This window comes from Schistocerca piceifrons, chromosome 7 (genome assembly GCF_021461385.2).
Source record: "Schistocerca piceifrons isolate TAMUIC-IGC-003096 chromosome 7, iqSchPice1.1, whole genome shotgun sequence".
NCBI lineage: Eukaryota > Metazoa > Arthropoda > Insecta > Orthoptera > Acrididae > Schistocerca > Schistocerca piceifrons.
The window spans coordinates 413,741,357-413,768,125 of record NC_060144.1 but is presented as its reverse complement, the minus strand read 5'-3'; the positions used below and the strand labels follow the sequence as shown (position 1 = coordinate 413,768,125).

Genomic DNA, 26,769 nt, shown 5'->3' with positions numbered 1-26,769 from the left:
ACCTTTCTCAGCTAGAAGCCTCATTAGGCCTAATTTTTTCTGGCTCCTGGTAAACTAATTTTGCAAGTGAGTAGGCATCATGTGCAAATATACCAATGCATCACTAACCAAAGAAGGTTTTGGAAGTTCTTATTGGAATCAAATGACCAAAACTAAAGGAAAATTTATGCTTCCAATTAACATCACTATTCCAACATCCATCTTATTGGAGCACCTATATGGTAACCAACAAATGAAAGAACCAATCATCAAATAATATAAGTGATTTCCAGATCAGTGTTAACTTTCCTGCAGCCTTATACAAGTAACCAGTCCATTTCACATAGTATGTAGAAACTGCTAGCATCATTCCATAACATTCAACAGGAGATCAGCTTCTGATGTTTGAAGGTGCCTCTCTCCATTAAGGGAAAAGAAAATACACTCCTGGAAATGGAAAAAAGAACACATTGACACCGGTGTGTCAGACCCACCATACTTGCTCCGGACACTGCGAGAGGGCTGTACAAGCAATGATCACACGCACGGCACAGTGGACACACCAGGAACCGCGGTGTTGGCCGTCGAATGGCGCTAGCTGCGCAGCATTTGTGCACCGCCGCCGTCAGTGTCAGCCAGTTTGCCGTGGCATACGGAGCTCCATCGCAGTCTTTAACACTGGTAGCATGCCGCGACAGCGTGGACGTGAACCGTATGTGCAGTTGACGGACTTTGAGCGAGGGCGTATAGTGGGCATGCGGGAGGCCGGGTGGACGTACCGCCGAATTGCTCAACACGTGGGGTGTGAGGTCTCCACAGTACATCGATGTTGTCGCCAGTGGTCGGCGGAAGGTGCACGTGCCCGTCGACCTGGGACCGGACCGCAGCGACGCACGGATGCACGCCAAGACCGTAGGATCCTACACAGTGCCGTAGGGGACCGCACCGCCACTTCCCAGCAAATTAGGGACACTGTTGCTCCTGGGGTATCGGCGAGGACCATTCGCAGCCGTCTCCATGAAGCTGGGCTACAGTCCCGCACACAGTTAGGCCGTCTTCCGCTCACGCCCCAACATCGTGCAGCCCGCCTCCAGTGGTGTCGCGACAGGCGTGAATGGAGGGACGAATGGAGACGTGTCGTCTTCAGCGATGAGAGTCGCTTCTGCCTTGGTGCCAATGATGGTCGTATGCGTGTTTGGCGCCGTGCAGGTGAGCGCCACAATCAGGACTGCATACGACCGAGGCACACAGGGCCAACACCCGGCATCATGGTGTGGGGAGCGATCTCCTACACTGGCCGTACGCCACTGGTGATCGTCGAGGGGACACTGAATAGTGCACGGTACATCCAAACCGTTATCGAACCCATCGTTCTACCATTCCTAGACCGGCAAGGGAACTTGCTGTTCCAACAGGACAATGCACGTCCGCATGTATCCCGTGCCACCCAACGTGCTCTAGAAGGTGTAAGTCAACTACCCTGGTCAGCAAGATCTCCGGATCTGTCCCCCATTGAGCATGTTTGGGACTGGATGAAGCGTCGTCTCACTTGGTCTGCACGTCCAGCACGAACGCTGGTCCAACTGAGGCGCCAGGTGGAAATGGCATGGCAAGCCGTTCCACAGGACTACATCCAGCATCTCTACAATCGTCTCCATGGGAGAATAGCAGCCTGCAATGCTGCGAAAGGTGAATATACACTGTACTAGTGCCGACATTGTGCATGCTCTGTTGCCTGTGTCTATGTGCCTGTGGTTCTGTCAGTGTGATCATGTGATGTATCTGACCCCAGGAATGTGTCAATAAAGTTTCCCCTTCCTGGGACAATGAATTCACAGTGTTCTTATTTCAATTTCCAGGAGTGTAGTATGAAGGCCATCCCAAAATGAAGGCCTCTTATTTTTTGTGTAGACTTTGCGAGTTCAGTCTAGATTATGTTGGTGTAGTACTAATTTTTTATTCTTCCTGCTAATATCCAGTTGGTTTTGTTGTCCTGTGACAGACAACAGCAGCAGCGGAGCATTCCAAAATTCCATTTGACGTTGAGGTGCATATAAAACAGAGATGTGTGTCATTCAGTTCCTCACTGCTAAACAAATAGCAGCAATTGAAATCCATTTCCACTTGGAGACAATACAGTATACACAAGTAATCTGAGGCAGTGAATACTATATTTCTCTAGGGATGAAAAGGATACATACGATAAACCTCACCCTCGGCTATTTTGCCCAGCTGGCTTCCCTCATAATGAACAGCATCTCAGTCGATCATCCGTGATGATTGCAGACTACGATCAAGAAAGTCTGTAGACAGCTAAATGTTGACAGTTATGTTTTTGACAAGATGTTACTTGACGGCAGTTATTGCAAAGTGTATGCGATATGTAACCTGTGAATGCTTACACGAGACTATAAACAAACATAAACTGGAAATTTGAGATTTTTATGGTAAATCTTTTGTGTATATCAAATGGGTAGTGTTTTCAGCACTTCAAACAGTAAACTCAAATCCAGTGAGATAGAAACCAAAGCTGCATGTAAGACCATATGGGCAAGGCTCAGTATTAAGGGTACACAAGAACTTATAATTAGGTCCTTCTGTTGATCACCAGATTCACCACTGTATGTGACCAACAGCTTTAGAGAAACCTTATCTTGCTTTATATGTATTACCCAATGATGCTATCATCATTGGAGATGACATCAAGTATGCAACAATTGATTGGGTTAATTAATTTTGTAAATTATGGGCATGTAAGACATCCTGCAAAACAATACTGGATGCTTTCTCTGAAGACAACTTTGAAGAGAGGATTCAGAAGCCCACTCAGACTTTTTGAGGATGCCCATATTGAAACTGGCATCAGTGAACGTGAAGCAATTAAAGAAAAATTGATTACTGAAGTACAAAAGGCAATAAAAAGAAACAGAAAGATTTACATGCTCAGTAGACTACATAAATAGGCAGTAATGTCATATCTCAAAAGAGAAATTTGAAACCTTCAGCTTTAGACAGGGACATGTAAAGGAACTGTGGCTCAAGTTTGGAAGAATAGTTGACCTGATTGTTTCTATTTTGAACCTGCAGCTGAGTTAGACACTCTTATAATCATAATGTACTGTGAATATCGCAGATAAAAAACTGAGCTCAGTGGTTGGAAGAAAGCTCAGGTCATACCCATCTACAAGGGTAACAGAAATGATCCACAACATCATCATCCAGTATCCTTGGCATCCATTTGTTGTAGAATTGTAGAACATATTGTAAGCTCAAGTGTAATGCTGTATCTTGACCAGGATGACGGTCTCCATGACAAACAGCATGAATTCTGAAAACATTGGTTATGTGAAGCCCATCTTGGACATCCTGAAAGCCATGTACTAATGCATTTAGGTGGTTGCAGTGTTTCTTGGTTTTTGAAAAGCTTTTGACCCAACTATACATCAATGTTCATTAATTAAAGTATGAGCATTTAAGGTGTCAAATGGATTTTGTGACTGGACTGAGAATTTATTGATAAGAAAAACACAGCATGTTATCTTGGACCGAGAGACAGATGTGGCAGCAACTTCAAATCATGTCTCAGAGAAGTGTGTTAGGACCCTTACTGAAAACATTATAATTAATGAGCTAGCTGAAGCTATTAATAGTAACCTCATAAGCAGACCACCCGTCAGTTGGATATTTGTAATTTTTACATTTATGGTACATGAGTTTCAGGATTTTAATATCAATTGCCAAAGCATTTCAATGGAACTCAAAAAACTTCTTGAGAAATTGACTTCAGTTTTTAAGGAATTTTAATTCATTAAAGACAAGGCCATTTTCTTGATGGGCCACATGGCTCACTTGATAACATTGGTAGTTGGGTAATCAATGGATCACTGGTTTGAATCTCCCTATGGTCTTTTTAATTTTTCTCTATTTAGTTCAAATATCTACATCATTTAAAAATAAAGTTCAACAAATTGACACATACATCACTTGTTATGAAAAGTGCATGTCTTTTTTTTCTAATTACATATCATGAAGATTGCAAATATAAATTCTTAATTGTTGATATTTTATAAAAGATTGTTAATAAAGATTATTTAAATTAAAAAACATTACAAAATTATTAACAATCTTTTAAAAAATATCAATAATTAAGAATTTATTTTGGCAGTGAAAAATGCAAATTTTAAAAGTGATATGCATTAGAAACAAGATGATGTGCATTTTTCATAAAAAAAAAATGATGATTAGATATGTGTTAATTAGCTCATATTTGCTGAATTTTGTATTTATATGATGTAGATATTAGAATTAAAAAAAAAAAAAGGTCGTAGTGAGACTCAAATGAGCAGTTCATTAATTACCATTCTGTGATGCTAATAAGGGAGCCACATAGCCTAATATGAAAGTTGCGTTAATGCACTGAAGTGCATTAAAGCTCCTCAGAAAGCTTCAAAGTTTATTTTCTCAAGAAGTGTTTAGAGTTGCACTGAACAGCTTTTGACAATTGAACTTCACATACCATAAACATAAAAAAATTACAAAAATCCAATAGCTGGTTGGTCTTCTTGTTAGACTTTCAGCAGATGATGCAGTTTTCTACTATGCTGTACTATCTGAAAAATTTCAGAATGTTGCAAACATTGGCAGTGGGGTTTTAATTGTTCAGAAATATAAAACTGTGCTGCTTAGAATAGGCAGAAATGTGATATTCTGTGGCTGTGATATTGGTGAGTTACATTTGGAATCAGTCAACTCATACAAAAATCTGGATATGACAATTTGTGCTTACAAATACACTGAATGATCACGTATCACTTTGGTTTTTTGATGTTACATTGAGAGAATGTATTAAGTCTGCAAAGAAGATTGTTTACAAAATATTTGTGTGACTTATCTTAAAATATTGCTCAAGCTTGTGGCTGTTGAACACACATAAAGGCGAGTAGCATGGATGGTCACAGACTTTTTTAACTCACAGGAGAGAGACACCAACTATCCTGCAAAATAAGCAACCAGTCACCTAATGCATTATTTGCAATAGGTATAGCCTTCTGAAGAAGGGCACGAAGTGTCCGAAACCAGCAAAGAAATTAAATTTCTTTTATGCAACTGGTTGCTTATTATTTCATTATATATGACTAAAATTGCTGAAGATGGATAAAATACTAATTATCCTGCCAAAAGCTATTCATGATGTTTCAAGAACCAGTATTAAGATGGCAATCTAGGAATGTACTACAGCCCCCTACACATTGCTCCTGTAACGAGTCGTTATTCTCGTGCTCAGTATGCGTGTGAAATAGAAAGATACCCTAAGTATGACTGTAGATGTAGATGGAAGATGTAGTAAGTGGCATTACCCTATGTGAATCATTTACTTAAGAGCCAAAGAAACTGGTACATCTGCCTAATATCGTGTAGGCACCCCACCAGCGAACAGAAGTGCGACAACATGACATGGCATGGGCTTGACTAATGTTTGAAGTAGTGCTGGAGGGAACTGACACCATGAATCCTGCCGGGCTGGCCATAAATCCGTAAGAGTACGAGGAAATGGAGATCTCTTCTGAACAGCATGTTGCAAGGCATCCCAGATATGGTCAATAACGTTCAAGCCTGGAGAGTTTGGTGGCCAGTTGAAGTGTTTAAACTCATAAGAGTGTTGCTGGAGCCACTATGTAACAATTCTGGATGTGTGGCGTGCCACAGTGTCCTGGTAGAATTGCCCAAGTCCGTTGAAATGCACAGTGGACATGAATGGATGCAGGTGATCAGACAGAATGCTTACGTAAGAGTCACCTGTCAGAGTCATATCTATACATATCAGGGGCCCCATATCACTCCAACTGCACACACCCCACAACATTACCAAGCCTCCACCAGCTTGAACAGTCCCCTACTGACATGCAGGGTCCATAGATTCATGAAGATCCCTCCATACCCATACACGTCCATATGCTCAATACAGTTTTAAACGAGACTTGTCTGACATGTTTCCAGTCATCAACAGTCCAATGTTGGTGATGACAGGCCCAGGAGAGGCGGAAAGCTTTGTGTCACGTAGTCATCAAGGGTATACAAGTGGGCCTTCGGCTCCGAAAGCCCATATCAATGTTGTTTCGTTGAATGATTCGCACGCTGATACTTGTTGATGGCGGAGCATTGAAGTCTGCAGCAATTTGTGGAAGGGTTGCACTTCTGTCACGTTGAACGATTCTCTTCAGTCATCTTTGCTCCCGTACTTTTCTGGCCGCAGCGATGTCACAGATTTGATGTTTTGCTGGATTCCTGATAATCACGGTACTCTGGTGAAATGGTCATACGTGAAAATCCCCACTTCATCACTACTCAGAGGTGCTGTGTCCCATCGCTCATGTGCCAACTATAACACCACATTCAAACTCACTCAAATCTTGATAACCTGCTATTGTAGCAGCAGTAACCAACTGCATCAGATACTTGTTGTCTTATATAGGCGTTGTCGACCGCAGCACCATATTCTGCCTGTTTGCATAATTCTGTATTGGAATACGCATGCCTATACCAGTTTCTTTGGCACTTCAGTGTAAATAAATCCATAATGTGTAATTCCTCCCTCATGAACCTAGGAACTTGCTGTGGTATTGGTGGCTTGCATGCCTCACAATACAGATAGCTGTACCATAGAGGGAACCACTGTGGAAGGGTGTCTGGTGAGAGGCAAAACAAATGTGTGGTTTGTGTAGAGGGGCAGCTGGATGATTGACTGATCTGGCCTTGTAACATCAACCAGCTTTACCTTGCCCTGTTGGTACTGCAAGCAAGGGGAAACTGTAGCTGTAATTTTTCCCAAGGACTTGCAGCTTTATTGTATGGTTAAGTGATGATGGCATCCTCTTGGTTAAAATATTCCGGAGGTAAAATAGTTCCACATTAAGATCTTCAGGTGGGGACTATTCAGTAGGATGTCATCACCAGCACAAACTAAACTGGCATTCTATGGACCAGAATTTGAAATAGGGCAGGTAGGTTAGAAAATTTAAAAAGGGAAATGGATAGTTTGAAGTTAGATATAGTGGGAATTGGTGTAGTTAGGTGGTTGGAGGAACAGGACTTTTGGTCAGATGAGTACAGGGTCATAAAAACAAAATCAAATAGGGGTAATGCAGGAGCAGGAGTAATAATGAATAAAGAAGTAGGAATTTGGGTAAGCTACTATGGACAGCATGAGTTAATGTACTGATGATCCAACATAGACACAAAGTAGACACCCGCGACAATAGTGCAAGTTTATATGCCAGCTAGCTCTGCAGATGAATAAGAGATTGAAACAATGTATAATGAGACAAAAGAAATTCAGATAGTTAAGGGAGAGAAAAATTTAATTGTTATGGGGGGGACTGGAATTTGATAACAGGCAAAAGAAGAGAGGAAAAATCGTAGAGGACTGTGGACAAGGGGGGCCGGGGGGGGGGGGGGGGGGGGGGGGGGGGGGTGGAGGAATGAAAAAGAAACCACCTAGTAGAAATTTGCACAGAGCACAGTTTAATCATCACTGTTGTTTGGTTTAAGAATCATTAAAGAAGTTTGTATATGCGGTAGAGACCTGGGACACTGGAAGGTTTCAGATCGATTAGATAATGGTAAGACAGAGATTTTGGAACCAGATTGTAAATTTTAAGACATTTCTAAGGGCAGATATGGACTCTGACCTCAATTTAATGTTTATGAACTGTAGATTAAAACTGAAGAAGCTGCAAAAAGGTAGAAAATTAAGGGGTTGACACCTGGATACAATGAAGGAACCAAATGTTTTGAGAGTTTCAGAGTGAGCATTAGGCAGCAATTGGCTGAAACAGGGGAAAGGAATACAGAGGAAGATGAATGGGTTGCTTTGAGAGATGAAATAGTGTATGCCTACAAGAAATCATTGGATATCACTGACGGTATTCAATTTACTTGATGAAAGGAGAAAACATGAAACCGCAGCAAATGAAGTTGGTTAAAGGAAATACATATACCTAAAAATGAGATTGACAGAAGTTGCAAAATGGCTAAGCAGAGAAATGGCTAGAGGACAAATATAAGGATATAGAAGCATATACGTATAACTAGGGGAAAGACAGATACTCTCTATAGGAAAATTAAAGAGGTCTTGGGGAAGAAAGAGAAGCAGCTGTATGAATATCGACAACTCAGATGGAAAACCACTACAAAACAAAGAAGGGATATCTGAAAGGTTAAAGGAGCATATAGAGGAGCTACACAAGAGAAATGAAGGCAGTATTATAGAAAGGAAAGAGGATGTAAATGACAATGAAATAGGAGATATGGTACTGTGAGAAGAATTTGACAGAGCACTGAAAGACCTAAGTCAAAACAAGGCCCTTGGAGTAGACAACATTCGATCAGAATTGCTGATATCTTTGGGATCGCCAGCCATGACAAAATTATTCCATCTGGTGTGCAAGATGTATGCGACAGGCAAAATACCCCCAGACCTCAAGAAGAATGTGATATTCCCAATTCCAAAGAAAGCAGCTGCTGACAGATGCGAATATTGCCAAAGTAATGGTTGCAAAATACTGACACACATTGTTTACAAGAGAGTAGAAAAAGTGGTATAAGCCAGCCTCAGGAAAGTTCAGTTCGGATTCTAAAGAAATGTATGAACACACAGGGCAAGACTGACGTTACAACTTGTTTTAGAAGATAAATTAAGGAATGACAAATCTGTGTTTATAGCTTTTGTAGATTTGGGGAAAGCTTTTCATAATGTCAGCTGGAATACACTGTTTGAAATTCTGAAGGTAGCAGGAGTAAAATACTAGAGTGTAGCCTTGTCACAAGTGAAACATGGACAATAAACAGTTCAGACAAGAAGACAACAGAAGCAATTGAAATGAGGTGCTTTCAGAAAAATTGGTGAGAAAAGAAATGTGTGCCATAGCTCAACTAAAAGAAGGGATCAGTTGATAGACATCAATTTAATACTGGAGGAGTAAAAATTGTAGAGGAAGACCAAGATATGAATACAGTAAGCAGATTCTATAGGATGTAGGTTTTAGTGGTCATTTAGAAATGAAGAGGCTTGCACAGAGTAGAGTATCTCGGGGAGCCACATCAAACCAGTGTTTGGACTGAAGACCACAACAACAACAATAACAACAACACCACTTAATTTCCTCCATAAACTCTGTATAAAAGTATGTCAGTAATGTTCTGCTTTTACCATCATGGTGTTTTTTATTCTCAGATTACAAAAATATAAAGCTCAATAATGCCATTAACCAGAAAGTCATGATAAAATAATGGCAAGCTATTAATGTCATGTTTTGTAAATTATTTTGTGTTCTCTAAAATGCAGCAGTGTTGCTTGTTAACGTTAAATTTCTGTCTTTTGAGACTATGCCAAAGTTACTCATTGGCATTTATATAGTGGTAGCTCTCCGCATACTGCTTCTTGGTACTGATTTAGGGGCAGTGATCATCATGCTATATGATCTGTAGGAGTCATGAAATATTATGCTATTCAAGTGCTTCATTAATTAATGTTGGATCATTCTTGTGATTTATTGCTCCAGAAATTCGACATTAATGCGGAACAAATATTATTGACTGATTTGCTTTCTCATGAAGTACTTGCACAAAGCTTTGTTGCAACAAAACAACTGTACTGGCAAAACAATAGTTATTGTTAATTAATGAAATGGAAGAATTTCTGCATGCCAATGGCACAACAGTTTATGTGTTATGTAATACAAAGTACTTTTGTAATAATACAGATTTGCTATGGTACATATTTGTGTAGTAATGATACCTGAAAAATCTTAAAACCTTTTAGCGGGTTTCTGTTCTGATATACTTTCCATGAAGTGCTTCACATGTCACCCTGATCTGTACACTTTAAATTCCAATTTCAGTGCCAGAATTTTCTTCGTTTATGTGAGTTGCTGCTACAATCCTGCAACAATTTGAAGAGTATTGTGTTGGTTACATCATCTCCACTTCAAGTGAATGAGCATACTAATCAGATGAAGTGGCTGCAGGATATTAGAACAAGTCTTCTGAAAGAGAATGTTGAACTTGTTGTACAGCTTTCTCCAACACTTCATGATCGACAGATTAGGTAAGTCTGTCATTGCATGTTACTTATCTTTCTGTCTTAGTAAAGTATGATATTCATGTAGTACTGATGCCTATCATTAGCAGTCATACTATCAGATGCAGAGAACTAGCTATGTCATATGTTATGTAATTTTTGAAGTACCTTTTATTTCCATGCAATTACTTGTGAATCTGAGTTAGTAGCCTTAATTTCAGTTGACTAAAATATTTTTAGTTAATTATGTGCCTTCTTTTGTTATGTTTTCTCAGGAGGTTAATCACCCAGCATCTCTGTCATGCTAACTGATTCTTACGTCACTTCTTGATAGAACAACATAATAGTAAGTGAAAAGTACTACATTGCTTCTGTTCTACAGGATTAATTTATTCAAGTTAACCAGTTCTTAGTTTACAAGGCCATCATCAGACCTTAACTAACTATCATCACCAAATAAGTTGCAATGTTTATATACAACATTGGAAAAAATGTTACTGATCTAGATCGAGGCACAAACTTCCAATAAATGACATCTTCGACAATGCTTTGACTTTGCATTGCCAGTGCATTGTCAAAGAGACATTTACTGGATGTTTGTGCCTCAGTCTAGATCAGTAACATCTTTTCCAATATTTATGCAAACACTGCAACCTCTTTGGTGACAATAATGATCATGACCTTGTAAGATGAAAACCAGTTAACTTGACTAAATTAATCCTATAGACCATAAGCAATGTAGCATTTTTTTCTTTATCAACTTCTTTGTGTTCTCAAAGTCAAACAAGTGATTCCCATTTGGGTGTCTTCTATCAACAATGTATTTTTTTATGTCCTCAGTGAAATGCGGTACAACACTTACCTAATGTGCTGATGTTTGCACTTGCAATGAACACCCTTGTTACATTATTCCTCTTTTTCTTCGATGGGTCCTCCTTTTCAGCATTTTGTGTCCAGTGCACCTTATCATGGTACTAGCTAACAGCTTAAAAACTAATCTGCTTTCATAAAGTGGGCTTCAAGTGTTGATAATGGTATACATGCTCTTTCCCACACCATTAATCCACTGATCCTGCAAAGAAAGAGAACCTTCAGGCATGCAGAAAGAGTCAAGATATGCATTCACAAAATAGGGTTAACTCTCAGAAACTTAATTTGTACAATGTATTAACAACAAAGATTCATTGTACCTCTTGTATTTGGACCTTATGCTAGGTTAATTTAACTTTGTAAATAAGAAGAGAAGCCACTAGCTTGAAAAAAAAAAAAAAAAAACAAAAAAAAAAAACCTGCTGTTTATCGCCTTTGGCATTATTAAAAGAAAAATAGTTACCCACATCTTTAACAACCAGTGGTACCCGATTATCAAGTGCTAATGTGCTATAGCTCACTGTAGATATCGCACTAAAATTTAGCCACTTCTTTTCGAATGCAAGCTGGAAATCACACTAAAATTATGCCATTTCTCTCCAAATATGTGTTGGTATGCAAATAAAAGGGACGAAAACATGTTTTGTAGCACTCTCTCCATGATAATTAGAAACCAGTGCCGAGAACGAAAATGATGATCAACTCGGAGAAGGGACACAGCTGTCTGTTTTTGACTACTCATGCTCTCATGTGACGTCATTCCTTCCACATTGCTCACAGCAACAGGTCAGTATGTGTCTTTGACAGTGCATGTAACGTATTATGCAAGCATAGAGTATGAGGGATTTTTGAGGAGCAGTTGACATAATGTTGCTGTGGCCAAGTGGTCAAGTACACTGACTGGCAATCTGTCAATTTGAGTTCAATTCCTGCTGCTGCCACCATCATTTTTCTGTCCATCCCCCCTCCCCCCCCCCCCTTTCTGTCACTTGCAATGTTAAACTTTTAATTATAAAAGTTAAATACATTTAAACAGTTCAATTTACATATTTAAAATTAATATATTCAATTTAGTTATGATTATTACTCTTCCGAGTCAAAAGACTATAGATGGTGATAAAAAAGCAAGTGTATGAGGAAATTTAATATAAAATTTTTTTCTGTAGATGGTCTGCTAAAGAGTCTCTTTTCCAGTAGATTTTTGGAGGAGGAAGTGATATTTAAAGAGTTACATAGATCTACTCCAACAGGAAGACCTGGAATGAGGCTCATTGATTTGGCTCAAACTATGTAAATAGAAGCAGATGCACCTTTCAAGTTCCTAGATATTTCGCCTGAGTGGGTCATAGGAAGAGGTAAAATGCTCTCTAAAGATTTATGCCTAGAGTATTGGGGATTGTTGAGCACAGTTCATGTATCGTGCACACCACCTGGCAATTGGTCGGCTCGGGTTTGATGCCAGCTGCTACCATCATTTTTATTTTATGTTATTTTTTTCCTAGCAGTGTTAAATGATTAATTACAAAATCATTCTTCCTGCACTCCATTTGGGAATGGAACGGGAAGAAATCCTAATAACTGATACAGTGAGACATAACCTCTGCCATGGACTTCACAGTCATTTGCAGAGTATAGATGTAAAAGGAAAGGAAAAGGAAACCCCAAGACCAGGCCCTGAAGATCATGAATAGTTGACCGGCCACCATGTCATCTGCAGTCATGATTGGATGCAGTATGGAGGAGCATTGGGTCAACACACCATACTCCTATCCCTTGTCTACATTCCGACCTCAGAGCCACTACCTCTCAGTCAGTTTGCATAAAAGAAGAAAATCAAATATTTTTTAGTTACTTTAACCTAAATTGTTACAATTCGAGCTTCATATGTGCATTTAAAAATTAAATCCACTCTTCTTGTTTCAATTTGCATGAAAAGATCAGTATTTTTCTTCTTGATCTCTGGAAGACAACTAAGGAAATTTCTCTCCATGGAAAACATTGCAAGTGCAGTTAGTCCTTCTTAATTCATAGAGTTTCTTAGAAAAGTTTTTATTCTTTTCAGTGCTGAAAAGCAATGTTCTGCATCTGATGTAGTCATGGCAACTGTCAAGAGGATTGTCTCAGTTTCATAGACCCACTAAGAACATCATATAGATTATTTTTGAAGATAAATTTCAGCAGTTCGATTAATTTGCATACCAGGAATATTATACCTACAGCAGAATACTTTTAGTGCAGTTCACGCTTTTCTTTGTCAGTCACAATTTATGCTTCACTGGTCAGTACTATGTCATCTGTAGGTTTTTTTTTTTTTGTTTTTTTTTAAATAACTAGTCAAACTTTTCTTGTTTAACAACTTAGGAGCTAAAATGTGTTTAGTGGATGAATATTGGTTCATTGTATCAGCACATATATAACTCCACACTAGCTTCTGGCTTGAGTATCTTTGAAGGATTCTCACAGCACTTTGAATTTATCATCATCATCATCATCATCATCATCATTTAAGACTGATTATGCCTTTCAGCGTTCAGTCTGGAGCATAGTCCCCTTTATAAAATTCCTCCATGATCCCCTATTCCGTGCTAACATTGGTGCCTCTTCTGATGTTAAGCCTATAACTTCAAAATCATTCTTAACCGCATCCAGGTACCTTCTCCTTGGTCTGCCCCGACTCCTCCTACCCTCTACTGCTGAACCCATGAGTCTCTTCGGTAACCTTGCTTCTCCTATGCGTGTAACATGACCCCACCATCTAAGCCTGTTCGCCCTGACTGCTACATCTATAGAGTTCACTCCCAGTTTTTCTTTGATTTCCTCATTGTGGACACCCTCCTGCCATTGTTCCCATCTACTAGTACCTGCAATCATCCTAGCTACTTTCATATCCGTTACCTCAACCTTATTGATAAGGTACGCTGAATCCACCCAGCTTTCGCTCCCATACAACAAAGTTGGTCGAAAGATTGAACGGTGCACGGATAACTTAGTCTTGGTACTGACTTCCTTCTTGCAGAAGAGAGTAGATCGTAGCTGAGCACTCACTGCATTAGCTTTGCTGCACCTCGCTTCCAGTTCTTTCACTATGTTGCCATCCTGTGAGAATATGCATCCTAAGTACTTGAAACTGCCCACCTGTTCTAACTTTGTTCCTCCTATTTGGCACTCAGTCTGTTTATATCAATTTCCCACTGACATTACTTTTGTTTTGGAGATGCTAATCTTCATCCCATAGTCCATCTGAAATATTAATTTGCAAACTTTCAATCGAATCTGCCATCACAACTAAGTCATCCACATATGCAAGACTGCTTATTTTGTGTTCACACATCTTAATCTCACCCAGCCAGTCTACTGTTTTCAACATATGATCCATATATAATATGAACAACAGTGGAGACAGGTTGCAGCCTTGTCTTACCCCTGAAACTACTCTGAACCATGAACTCAATTTACCGTCAACTCTAACTGCTGCCTGACTATCCATGTAAAGACCTTTAATTGCTTGCAAAAGTTTACCTTCTATTCCATAATCTCTTAGAACAGACAATAACTTCCTCCTAGGAACCCGGTCATATGCCTTTTCTAGATCTATAAAGCATAGATACAATTCCCTATTCCATTCATAACACTTCTCCATTATTTGCCGTAAGCTAAAGATCTGGTCCTGACAACCTCTAAGAGGCCTAAACCCACACTGATTTTCATCCAATTGGTCCTCAACTAGTACTCGCACTTTCCTTTCAACAATACCTGAGAAGATTTTACCCACAACGCTGATTAAAGATACACCTCTATAGTTGTTTCAATCTTTTCTGTTTCCATGTTTAAAGATTGGTGTGATTACTGCTTTTGTCCAGTCTGATGGAACCTGTCCCGACTCCCAGGCCATTTCAGTTATCCTGTGTAGCCATTTAAGACCTGACATTCCACTGTATTTGATGAGTTCCAACTTAATTTCATCCACCCCAGCTGCTTTATTGCACTGCAATCTATTGACCATTTTCACCACTTCCTCAAATGTGATCCTATTTCCATCGTCATTCCTATCCCATTGTACATCGAAATCTGAAACATTACTGATCGTATTTTCACCTACATTGAGCAACTCTTCAAAATATTCCCTCCATCTGCCCAAGGAATCCACAGGATTCACAAGCAGTTTTCCTGACCTGTCCAAAATACTTGTCATTTCCTTCTTACCTCCCTTTCGAAGACTGCTAATTACACTCCAGAATGGTTTTCCAGCAGCTTGACCCAAAGTCTCCAACCTGTTTCCAAAGTCTTCCCAAGATTTCTTCTTGGATGCTGCAGTTATCTGTTTGGCTTTGTTTCTTTCTTCAACATAACTTTCTCTGTCTACCTGAGTTCTAGTATGTAGCCATTTTTGATACGCCTTCTTTTTCCTTTTACAGGCTGCCTTGACTGTGTCATTCCACCAAGCTGTTTGCTTCATCCTACCTTTACACACTGCTGTTCCAAGACATTCTTTAGCCACTTCTAGTACTGTGTCCCTGTACCTTGTCCATTCCTTTTCCAATGACTGTAATTGACTACGTTCAACTAACTGGTACCTTTCTGAGATCATTGTTATGTACTTGTGCCTGATTTCCTTATCCTGAAGTTTCTCCAATCTTATCCTCCTACATATGGACCTGACCTCCTGCACTTTTGGCCTCACAATACCAATTTCGCTGCAGATTAAATAATGATCAGTGTCATCAAAGAATCCCCTGAATACACTTGTGTCCCTCACAGCCTTCCTGAATTCCTGATCCGTTATTATATAGTCAATGACAGATCTGGTTCCCCTGCCTTCCCAAGTATACCGGTGAATGTTCTTATGTTTAAAAAAGGAGTTTGTGATTACTAAGCCCATACTGGCACAGAAATCCAAGAGTTGTTTCCCATTCCTGTTGGCCTCCATATCCTCTCCAAATTTACCCATAACCGTTTCATACCCTTCTGTTCGATTTCCAATCCTGGCATTAAAATCACCCATGAGCAGAACACTGTCCTTGTCCTTTACTCTAACAACCACATCACTGAGTGCATCATAAAAACTATCCATCTTATCTTGATCTGTCCCTTCACAATGCGAATATACTGACACAATCCTAATTTTCTTGCTAGACACTGTCAAATCTGTCCACATCAGTCGTTCATTTACATACCTTATTGCAACTACACTGGGTTCCATTTCTTTCCTGATGTAAAGCCCTACACCCCATTGTGCTATTCCTGCTTTGACTCCTGACAAGTAGACCTTGTATTCTCCCACTTCCTCTTCTTTCTCACCCCTTACCCGAATGTCACTAACAGTTAAAACATCCAGCCCCATCTTACTTGCAGCCTCTGCCAGCTCTACCTTCTTCCCAGAGTAGCCCCCATTGATATTAATAGCTCCCCATCTCATTGCCATTTGTTTGCCGAGTCGTATCTTAGGAGTCCCTGGTTTGTCAGTTAGAGGTGGGACTCCGTCACCTCCAAAGGTCCGAGGCATTTTGCTCTGATTGTTGCCAGCATCATATTTAAAGTACCAGGGAAGCAGGTTGCTAGCCTTACTTGCCCCGAGTCCCATTGAGTTTTACCCCTAACGGTTGAGGGACTAACCGGTGGATTTGGTAGTCTTTGCCGTATGAGCACAAAGGTGACCACAACTCAGAATATGTCTGAGATGCCCAGCCTTATTCCAAAGTAACTGGTATCCCGACTGTCGGGACCACTTACTTGGCCACTCATACGTTGCCCGTGGTTCATGAGCTAGGACATGACTACAGGAACCCACACCATGAACACCATTGAATTTATTAATTCTAAAATAATAGTTTTGAAATTTGTTACATATTTATTAATTGAAAACACTAATTTCTTGAGACTGCATTTGATTGTAAATTATTTCAACACAGTCTGTTACAAAAGCTCCAAACAAAACTTGAAATCATCATTAATCAGGTGTTTTAAAATTCCTGTTACTTCTGTAGTGGTTTGATCTGCATTTGATGTTGACTGAATTTCAGTAAGTCAGGGTTTTTTTTTTTTTTTTAAGTTTACCAATTTTCATGAAGTCTGGTTATGGTCCTTATGTTTCAGCTTTACCTTGTAGAAGCTGGATGTGGAATGTTGATGTCTATGTATTTCTTAAGAAGAATGTTCGAATAGCCAGAGTGTTACAGGAAAATATTCTTGTGTTACGTCATGTAATACTTGATGCATATCTCATTATTAAATTGTGCGTAACAGTTGGGTGAAATGTGCATTACTATAAACTACTTTTATTTTTACTTCAACTCCTGTTCTTTGCCTTTTGTGACATTGGCGCAACCAAAGATGTCTGAGCTATCAGTTTGTGTTCTTTCCTTGAAGGATCATGTCCAGTTGTTCAAAAATAAGTTATGATATGACGTCTACAGTTTTATGTTCTAGAACAAAGAGTCCCAAAAAATGCTCAGATATTTCCCCACTCAGTACATACCATAGAATAAGGATCATTTGAGTATGTTCTGAAACATCTGTTGTCATTACGAATGACAGATACAAAGGACACTTTTCTAATTTCCATCCTTATCTCCTCCTGGTATATTTGTAACAGGTGGTGAAATATCCAATTCTGAATGGTGTTAGAAACACCTTGGAAGACTGCACTGATTTCTAAATAATTCTTCAAATCTGAATCTAAGTTAGATGGCTTCACTGAATAGTTGGTTTCACCATGTCCAGTTAAGGGAGTTTCGAAGTTTCCACAAAAGAAAATGCAATATATTATTTTGCAAAAAAATTCACAGTATTTTTTAACATTTATATTATTCTCATTGATTGAAAGCCTATATGTCTCACTAAGTTTCTCCTGAATACATTCATTTCCTAAAAGTGACAGTGAAACTACATTACCAGCATACTTATTACAGTGTGCTTTCAGTTGCCTGAGTCTTCATTTGTGTGTGTGAGTTCCATTTGTGAGGGTGTGTGCATGTGTGTGTCTGTTGTCTGTTGTTGACGAAGGCCCTATGTCCAAAAGCTTTAATTGTGAGAGTCTTTTTGTTGTGCCTATCTGCAACTCAGCATCTCCACTATATGGTGAGTGGCGACTTTCCTTTTCATAATATTGTTATTTGACGTCTCATGCATTTCATTTTTTTTCTTTCTTTTTATTTATATTTCTAAAACTGTGTTTTATCTGTGTTATATCATCTCCAAATAGTAGACATGGAAAGAAAAACAATTTTCACAGCTACAAAGTCAACTTTCCGATTGGTTGTTGTTGTTGTTGTTGTGGTCTTCAGTCCTGAGACTGGTTTGATGCAACTCTCCATGCTACCCTATCCTGTGCAAGCTTCCGATTGGTAACATTCAGAATTAAAGCTATGAATATGTTTCTTATTGTTGCTTATGTGTGACTGAGATGTTAGAATATCAGATGTTGGGTGACCTCTCTTTCTTAGTTGTAACTTTCTTGTGGTGAGACAGCTGTGGAAACCTAATGTGTTGAAGTTCACTTACAGCCACAGAACTTATTTATTAGGGATGCAAGACCATAGTTAAAGTTTTCTATAAAACAAAAGAACTGAAAAATGAATCAAATAGCTGGAAGCTGGATAATAATCTTATTCTACCTGTTATCACATTCAACAATATGGTACACAGTTCTTAAGCCCAACACAAGTGGAATAAATAAAAAGGAATGACCTTTCCCCAGCAGTCAGCATGCCTGATCGGGAATGCACAAGCAACAATGCTCTCACCTATTTGCAGCCTCGAGTGCTGCTTCCTATCTGCATAAGTGCACAACAGCCAAACACAACGCCACTGGAATTGTGAAGTACGCAGTTCTGTGTAAAGATTTTTGTATCTTTTTCATTAACTGGGAGATTATATGAGTATATTAAACTGGCATAAAGAAAGAATTAAAGGAAGAAGGAGTCATTATATTAATGTTATCAACACAATCAAGTGGAAGTGGGGGTGATATATAAACACACACACACACACACACACACACACACATTTTCATTAAATACAGGTAATGGTTGTCAAACAATGGAAAGTCCAGGATGGAATAACAGTAATATTACAAAAGGCTGGGTCGCTACTCACTACAAAGAGGAGGTGCTGAGTCGCAGGCAGGTACAATGAAAAGACTAAACATTTAAGCTTTCAGGTAAGAAAGAGTCCTTCTTCTAAAATAGAAAACACACCCATTATCACTCTCTCCAGCCACTGTGATCCAACTACAGACTGCAGCCACATCTGATGTGAACAGGAATCTCACCGAATTTCTGCTGTCATCAGATGCTATTGTAGTCCACAGCAGGGCCACAGTGGCTGGATAAGTAGCTACGTGTGTGAAGTTGTGCTTTTGTGAATGTGTGTGTGGATTCTATTTTCAAAGAATGGCTCTCTTGTCCAATAACTTGAATGTCTAGTCTTTCCATTGTGCCTGTATGCAACTCAGTGCCCCTGCTATGTGATACGGTTTACATTTATTGATTGTGTGTGGAATCATTGTACACATAAAACACAAACTTGAGCACTGACACAGATAGGATAACTATGAAAAAACATGAAACTGATAATATGCTGTTACAAGAATCATTATTTAGTAAGATATTCTTTTGTGTTCTTATTGTTAGTTATTAATGACTTTCTGGACTCAGATCCTCAGTGGCCCAAACCCACAGTGTAACGCAGAGTTAATAGCAACCCGTTCCGCAATCCTTGGTTGCATGCTCTAAACTCCCCAGCATCCAGGACTCTCTCAAACATGTCATGCAAGTCACAAGTACTAATTCCCCAAATGAATTAATTACATATTCATCAATTCCTTTTTCTAACACAACTATGTACTCTACAAACTTTGGGAAGCCTTACTCAGTTGTGCACAACTATGGCATCTTAGTGGCAGTACTTGTGACACATTTTGTTTGTCTGATTCTGTTCCATTACATAATTTTTGTAAATAAAAATGGTAATGCTTGCTTCATCACTACATTTGAGTCACTCTTTTGAAGTAACTTCTCTTTCTGCTTGGAATGATAGTGCAGCAAGCTACACTATGTGATCAAAAGTATCCAGACACCTAGCTGAACATGGCTTACATAAGTTTGTGGCACCCTCCATCAGTAATGCTGCAATTCAATATGGTGTTGGCCCACCCTTAGCCTTGCTGACAGCTTCCACTCTTGCAGGCATATGTTCAGTCAGGTGCTGGAAGGTTTCTTGGGGAATGGCAGCCCATTCTTCATGGAGTGCTGCACTGAGGAGAGGTATTGATGTTGGTCGTTGAGGCCTTGCATGAAGTCAGCATTCCAAAACATCCCAAAGGTGTTCTGTAGGATTCAGGTCAGGATTCTGCCCAGGCCAGTCCATTACAGGGATGTTATTGTCGTGTAACTACTCTGCCACAGGTCGTGCATTACAAAAAGGTGCTCAATCATGTTGAAAGATGTGATCACCATCCCCAGATTGCTCTTCAACAGTGGGAAGCAAGAAGGTGCTTAAAACATCAATGCAGGCCTGTGCTGTGATAGTGCCATGCAAAACAACAAGGGGTGCAAGCTGCCTCCATGAAAAACACGACCACACCATAACACCACCACCTCCAAATTTTACTGTTGGCACTACACACACAGGCAGATGACGTTCATCGGGTGTTCATCATACCCACACCCTGCCATCGGGTCACCACATTGTGTGCCATGATTCGTCACTCCACATAATGTTTTTCCACTGTTCAATCGTCCTATGTTTACACTCCTTACACCAAGTGAGGCGGCGTTTGGCATTTACCGGCATGATGTGTGGCTTACAAGCAGCTGCTCGACGATGAAATCCGTTTCCTCACCTCCTGTCTCACTGTCATAGTAATTGCAGTGGATCCTGATGCAGTTTGGAATTCCTGTGTGATGGCCTCGATAGATGTCTGCCTATTACACATTATGACCCTCTTCAACTGTTGGCGGTCTCTGTCAGTCAATAGACGAGGTTGGCCTCTATGTTTTTGTGCTGTACGTGTCCTTCACATTCCCACTTCACTATCACATCAGAAACAGTGGACCTAGAGATGTTTATGAGTGTGAAAATCTTGCTGAGAGATGTATGACACAAATGTCACCTAATCACCTGACCATGTTTGAAGACCATGAGTTTAGCGGAGTGCCCCATTCTGCTCTCTCATAGTGTCTAATGACTACTGAGATCACTGATATGGAGTACCTGGCAGTAGGTGGCAGCAAAAAGCACCTAGCATGAAAAACTTATGTTTTTGGGGGTGTCCAGCTACTTTTGATCACTTAGTGTATGTAGAAGTGTTTCTGTGAAGTTTGGAAAATGGGAAAGAGGTGTTAGCAGAAGAGAACCTGTGAATTTCAGTCACTCACGAATTGAGCTTGCATAGCTCGGTCAGTAAGAATATTGTCCATGAAAGAAGGGTTCAAGGTTCAAGCCCCAGTCTGTCACACAGTTTTAATTTTCTGGAAAGTTAAAAAAAAAAAAAAAAATAAAGGCAATGCTGCGGAAGGAATGATTCATTTTAAAATACCGGAAGACATCTAGATTTCTGTTCCCTTAGGTATTTGGATAATGATGATGATTAGTTTGGTAGGGCACTAAATAGCAAGGTCATCAGCTCCCTTGCATGAAAGTGGTGAATTGTATTAAAAAATAACAATACATTTTATAACCAAGCTATATCACCAAACAAAAATTGAAAATAAAGAACTGACATTTGAGATTCGTAAAATATGTACCATAAAATGCAGACAAAACACAGCAAAATAACCAGATAGGGGCCAAGGGGAAACATTAAAATCTCACTTCCAATATCTTGGAAAGTAGTCCTGACATCACAAAAAAATCTTAAAACATAAGCAAAAAAATCTTAAAACATAAGCCACACTTACCTCATTATCATTTAAAATAAAGGGCAGATCCTAAGGAAGGTCCAGGTCTGCCCCAGGTTGTCACATAAAACACACTCAATTAAAATACGTCTTATTGACAGCTGTGTTCCACGTCTGTGAGACGGTGGTGGCTTCTCTCGACATAAGAGAAAGCCATGTCTCAATGATAAATGTCCAGCTCTAAGCCTTGTAAGGCCTACTTCTTCAATTTGTCGTGGCTGGAAGAAGGTAAGCCGTGGTCACCCTGAAGATTTCACTGACCACAGCTTATTATTCATTGCTTCCAACCACTGAGCCTCCCACTAACACATGATCATCTGGGTCACATTTGTGGTAAAAGAAAGACTGAACAGTGAGCATGAGTTCAAAGGGAGCGAGCCCCTTGGCAGCCACATCAGGGAGTTCGTTTCCTAGGATCCCTATGTACCCTGGAACCTAGCAGAAAATTATTTGTTTTTGCTGCTTTTGCAAAACAAAGACTTGTTGCACCAAGCTATCAACTGAGTAAATCTGATCAATAGCAAAAAGTGTGCTGTGTGGATCTGGGCAGATGAGGAAATTCTTGCCACAGTTCCATCTCAACTGCCCCAGCACCCTCAGGATAGCAAACAGTTCTGCATAATAAACAGAAAACTGCCCTGGGAGCCCTATCCTAAGAACAAATTCAGGGAAAATGATGGAGCAGCTGACAAAGTCCCCGTGCATAGACACAACAGTGTAGATATTAATAAAATCCTGGTGATGGTTTAAAACAATGTAAAATTTAATTTTGAAAATATAATCTGGTACGTAGTTCACCCTTTATCCAGTCAGTTCAAAAAGTAACCTGGGCCTCTTTAGTAGCCAAGTGGATTCCCTACTCCAACCCTGGCTTTGGACCTTAATGCTGTCCACATATAATACCTCAAGGCTCTCCCTTACATTGATCCCAAATGACCTCATTGCTCATGGACAGTTATGGAACAGACATTCCAGTGGCATGTCAGCAATAGGGATGGATGCTGGTTTTTTTTGGAACAGAAATAGCATGTATTTATATGCTCGGCATACCACAGGAAAGAGACCTCCCAGACAATGGAGACTCCTCAACCTCTGCACACAAGTTAGTAATTGGACTCATGTGGTAAACTCCTGTTGACAGCTTAATACTATCCTTGTGAACCCCATCCAGCATCATTTTGAGGTGTCATGAGCTATGCAGATTCCAACTCCCAAAGAAGAAAGAGTTTATTCCTCCATATTGGTGGAATGGAAATCAAGACCAACCCTTTCCAGTGTTGCCTGATAATATCAAAAACCTGGATCCTAACCATAATCAGTCATAATGTTCTTATAGGATTCAGCCAATGTCCAAGTGACATTTCCCAGCAACACTATGAGGCACCTATGTTCTCATGTAGCTGCTATTGATGGTCATGAGTTCCACCTGGAAAACCTCCTAATGGCTTCTCATACTTTACGTGTGTGTATGGACCTGTTGATGTAGTTCAGGAATTCTTTTCCTTTGTCCTCACCATCCAAATGGTTGCAAGATTCTCATCCGAAGGGCACTGATTCAACCTTCACATAGCCGCCCTCCTGTCCCTGATTATAGAACAATGTTCATACTTCCACCAAGGGCTCTGACAACACACTTGCCTGACTAAGGAAGGTGTGCATCTCAACAACTATGTCATAGTCACCCAATTTTTTTGACTTCAGTAGAAGTTTCACTTGCTTTGAACTATTAGTTTTGACCAGGAGGAAATCATTTGACAACTGGTTAATAGATTTTAAGATACTAGCAAGCCCTTCTAAACTAGAGCAATCCATCTGCGTGGTTAAACCACATGAGCAGCACTGACTTACCATAACTCACTTGCATGCATTGCAGAAGCATGGAGCTGGCAGCTCACAGTCATTGAGAAGTGTGCTGTCATTGACTGCCCCTGCCACATGGCTACAGAAACATAGACTAAATACAGCTTCATCACAATGTAGTGGCACTAATTTCCTTTTAGCTTTTATTTTCCATGTTTTCTATGGAGGGAAGTGGATGTTATATACCTGAGATTCATGGAGTATTACCACACTGATTGGGTGTGATCATATATAACAAACATTAAAGTGATAATTGAAAACTGAAGGTCATTGATTTAGCTGGGACCTGTAAATTTGCATGAAAGAATAGCTGATGAAATCATGTTCATATTCAGTTTGCTGCTAAACTTGTACTGACACTGAGAAACATTTTAGACAGAACAAATGAAACAGATTTATACCGATGAGCATAACAACTGATTATAATTGTCAAATTTGTTTATAATTGACAAAAAAATTCAATAGTTTCACTGTAGGCTGTTGTGCATAAATCAAGCAAATGGACTAATAGGATTGGTACTGTTGATAATATGAACTGCAGTGAACAGAAAGAGGAAGAAAGAACAGGTGTGGAGGTAAAGCAGAGACGAGTATTAGTCAAATAAATTTCTATCTAGATAATTATTCAAGTAAGTAGATCATTCAAACAAATTTATTTGCAAATAAAGTATTTGTGAGTTAAATAATGAATAACTTAGAATGCCATTGTATTTTCTGTTTTTACTGTCCTTGAATAAGTGCAGTTTTTATTTGAGAAATAATTTATTAATGGATTGTACATAAATGCGCTTCAGTGCTGCAGTGGGTTAAGTTCCAGATCACAAAGCCAAAAGTTCTGCATTCAAACACATGTTAGTTCTATGATTTTTTTCTGTTACTTATTGCTTCTTTCACCTCTCACGATGAGAAAAATGCCAAGTCAAGTTGTGCCATGTTTTTGGAGTAAATGCTGAACTGCAGGTCTCCTCTTAATTTGCTGTGTTAGTCAATTCAGAGGTGGGAGGAAGTCCAGAGCAAAACACCATGCTTAATAAAGCACTGCAATGTTCAAACCAACCATTGGCTTGTGCACAACTTTACTTGCCTTACAGTGGAACAAATTCAACATAAAAATACTTCATTGGCAGCCCTATTTAACTGGCTCTGAACTTCTATAAGTTTGTCAAAAGCATTTGAGAAGCTCAAATATTATGGTGTCAGAGAATATCTCTTTTGTTCTTGTTGTGTTGTGGTCTTCAGTCCGAAGACTAGTTCGATGTTGCTCTCCATGGCACTCTATCCAATGCAAGCTCTTTATCTCCGAATAAGTGCTGCAACCTACGTCCTTTTGAACCTGCATACTGTATTCATCTCTTGATTTCCTCTATAATTGCCCCCCCCCTCCACACACACACACACACACACACACACACACACACACACACACACACACACTCACTCACTAACTCACTCACTTTCCCTCCAGTACCCCTTGGTGTCACAAAATGTGTCATATCAATCAGCCCCTTCATCTAATCAAGTTGCGTCACAATTTTCTTTCACTCCAGTTCTATTCAGTACCTCCCATTAGTTACATGATCTAACCATCTAATCTTCAGCATTCTTCTGTAGTGTCACACATCAAAAGCTTCTGTTCTCTTCTTATCTAAAGCGTTTATTGTCCACATTTCACTGCCATACAAGACTACACTCAGACACATACCTTCAGTAAAGACTTCCTAATGTCAGTGGCCTCTGAGACCTTCTGTTAAATGTTAATACTTAACAAGATATAAAATCTGTTAAATCTGAGCTCAAGAGGTTAATCAATAAGCCAAAAATTGATTATTTTAGGACACTCCTCAGAGACATTCACTGGACTGATGTTTACAGTGCTCATGGCATGAATGAAAAATATAACACTTTTGCTAATAAAGTGCTTACCTTATTTGAACAGTTTTCCCCCAAAACTAACCAAGGTTAGAGCAAAGTCTACGAAGAAGCCATGGATTACTCAAGGAATAGGGGTAGCTTGTAAAACAAAAAGAAAACTGCATCTGTCATTCCGAAACAGTTCTGATGTTGATGCTATAGCACATTACAAGAAATACTGCAAAATATTAAACACTGTAATACGGACATCAAAGCAAATATATTACAAGGAAAAGACAGTCATGTCAGATAACAAAATAAAGACAATATGGGATATAGTGAAGGAGGAGACCGGTAGAACCAGACATGAAGAGGGACAAATAGCATTAAGAGTAAATGATACATTGGTGACAGAAGTTTATAGTGTTGCGGAACTTTTTAACAAACATTTTATAACTGTTAGTGAAAAGATGGGGTTGTCGAGTTTTGTAGATGCTGCTATGGAATACCTCAGACCAGACATTTCAAGTAACTTCCATAATATGAATTTGACCCTCACTAACCCAGCAGAAATAATGTCCATCATAAAATCTTTTAAATCAAAAACATCTAGTGGGTATGATGAAATATCAACAAAGTTAATTAAAGAATGTGATTCTGAATAAAGTAACATATTAAGCTATCTGTGTAACCAGTCATTTATAAGTGGAATATTTCCTGCATGGTTGAAATATGCTAAAGTTAAGCCACTATTTAAGAAGTGGCAAAGAAATAGCATCAAATTTCCATCCCATTTCACTTTTGCCAGCATTCTCAAAAATTTTAGAAAAAGTAATGAACAATGGGCTTTATAACCATCTTACCTCAAATAACATACTGTCAAAGTCGGAGTTCAGATTTCTAAAGGGTTCTGATATTGAGAAGGCTATCTACACTTACAGTGGAAATGTGCTTAATTCATTAGACAAAAAATTGCAAGCAACTGGTATATTTTGTGATCTGTCAAAGGCATTTGACTGTGTAAATCACAATATCCTTCTAAGTAAATTAGAATAGTATGGTGTAACAGGAAATGCTGCAAAATGGTTCAAATCTTATATCTCTGGCAGGAAACAAAGGGTGTTATTAGGAAAGAGACATGTATTAAGCTATCAGGCATCATCCAACTGGGAACTAATTACATGTGGGTTCCCACAAGGTTCCATTTTAGGGACCTTACTTTTTCTGGTGTAT

General features: G+C 39.4%; 1 protein-coding gene across 6 annotated transcripts in view; it reads left to right on the top strand.

The window, feature by feature from the left end:
• Positions 1-26,769, top strand: part of LOC124805212 (MIT domain-containing protein 1-like) — a 115,282-nt gene that overhangs the window by 55,318 nt on the left and 33,195 nt on the right. For all 6 annotated transcript variants that reach the window (XM_047265715.1, XM_047265712.1, XM_047265711.1 and 3 more), the window contains one exon: positions 9,879-10,084. In XM_047265715.1, the coding sequence (XP_047121671.1) occupies positions 9,879-10,084 (206 nt within the window). The remainder of the gene's footprint in view (positions 1-9,878; positions 10,085-26,769) is intronic.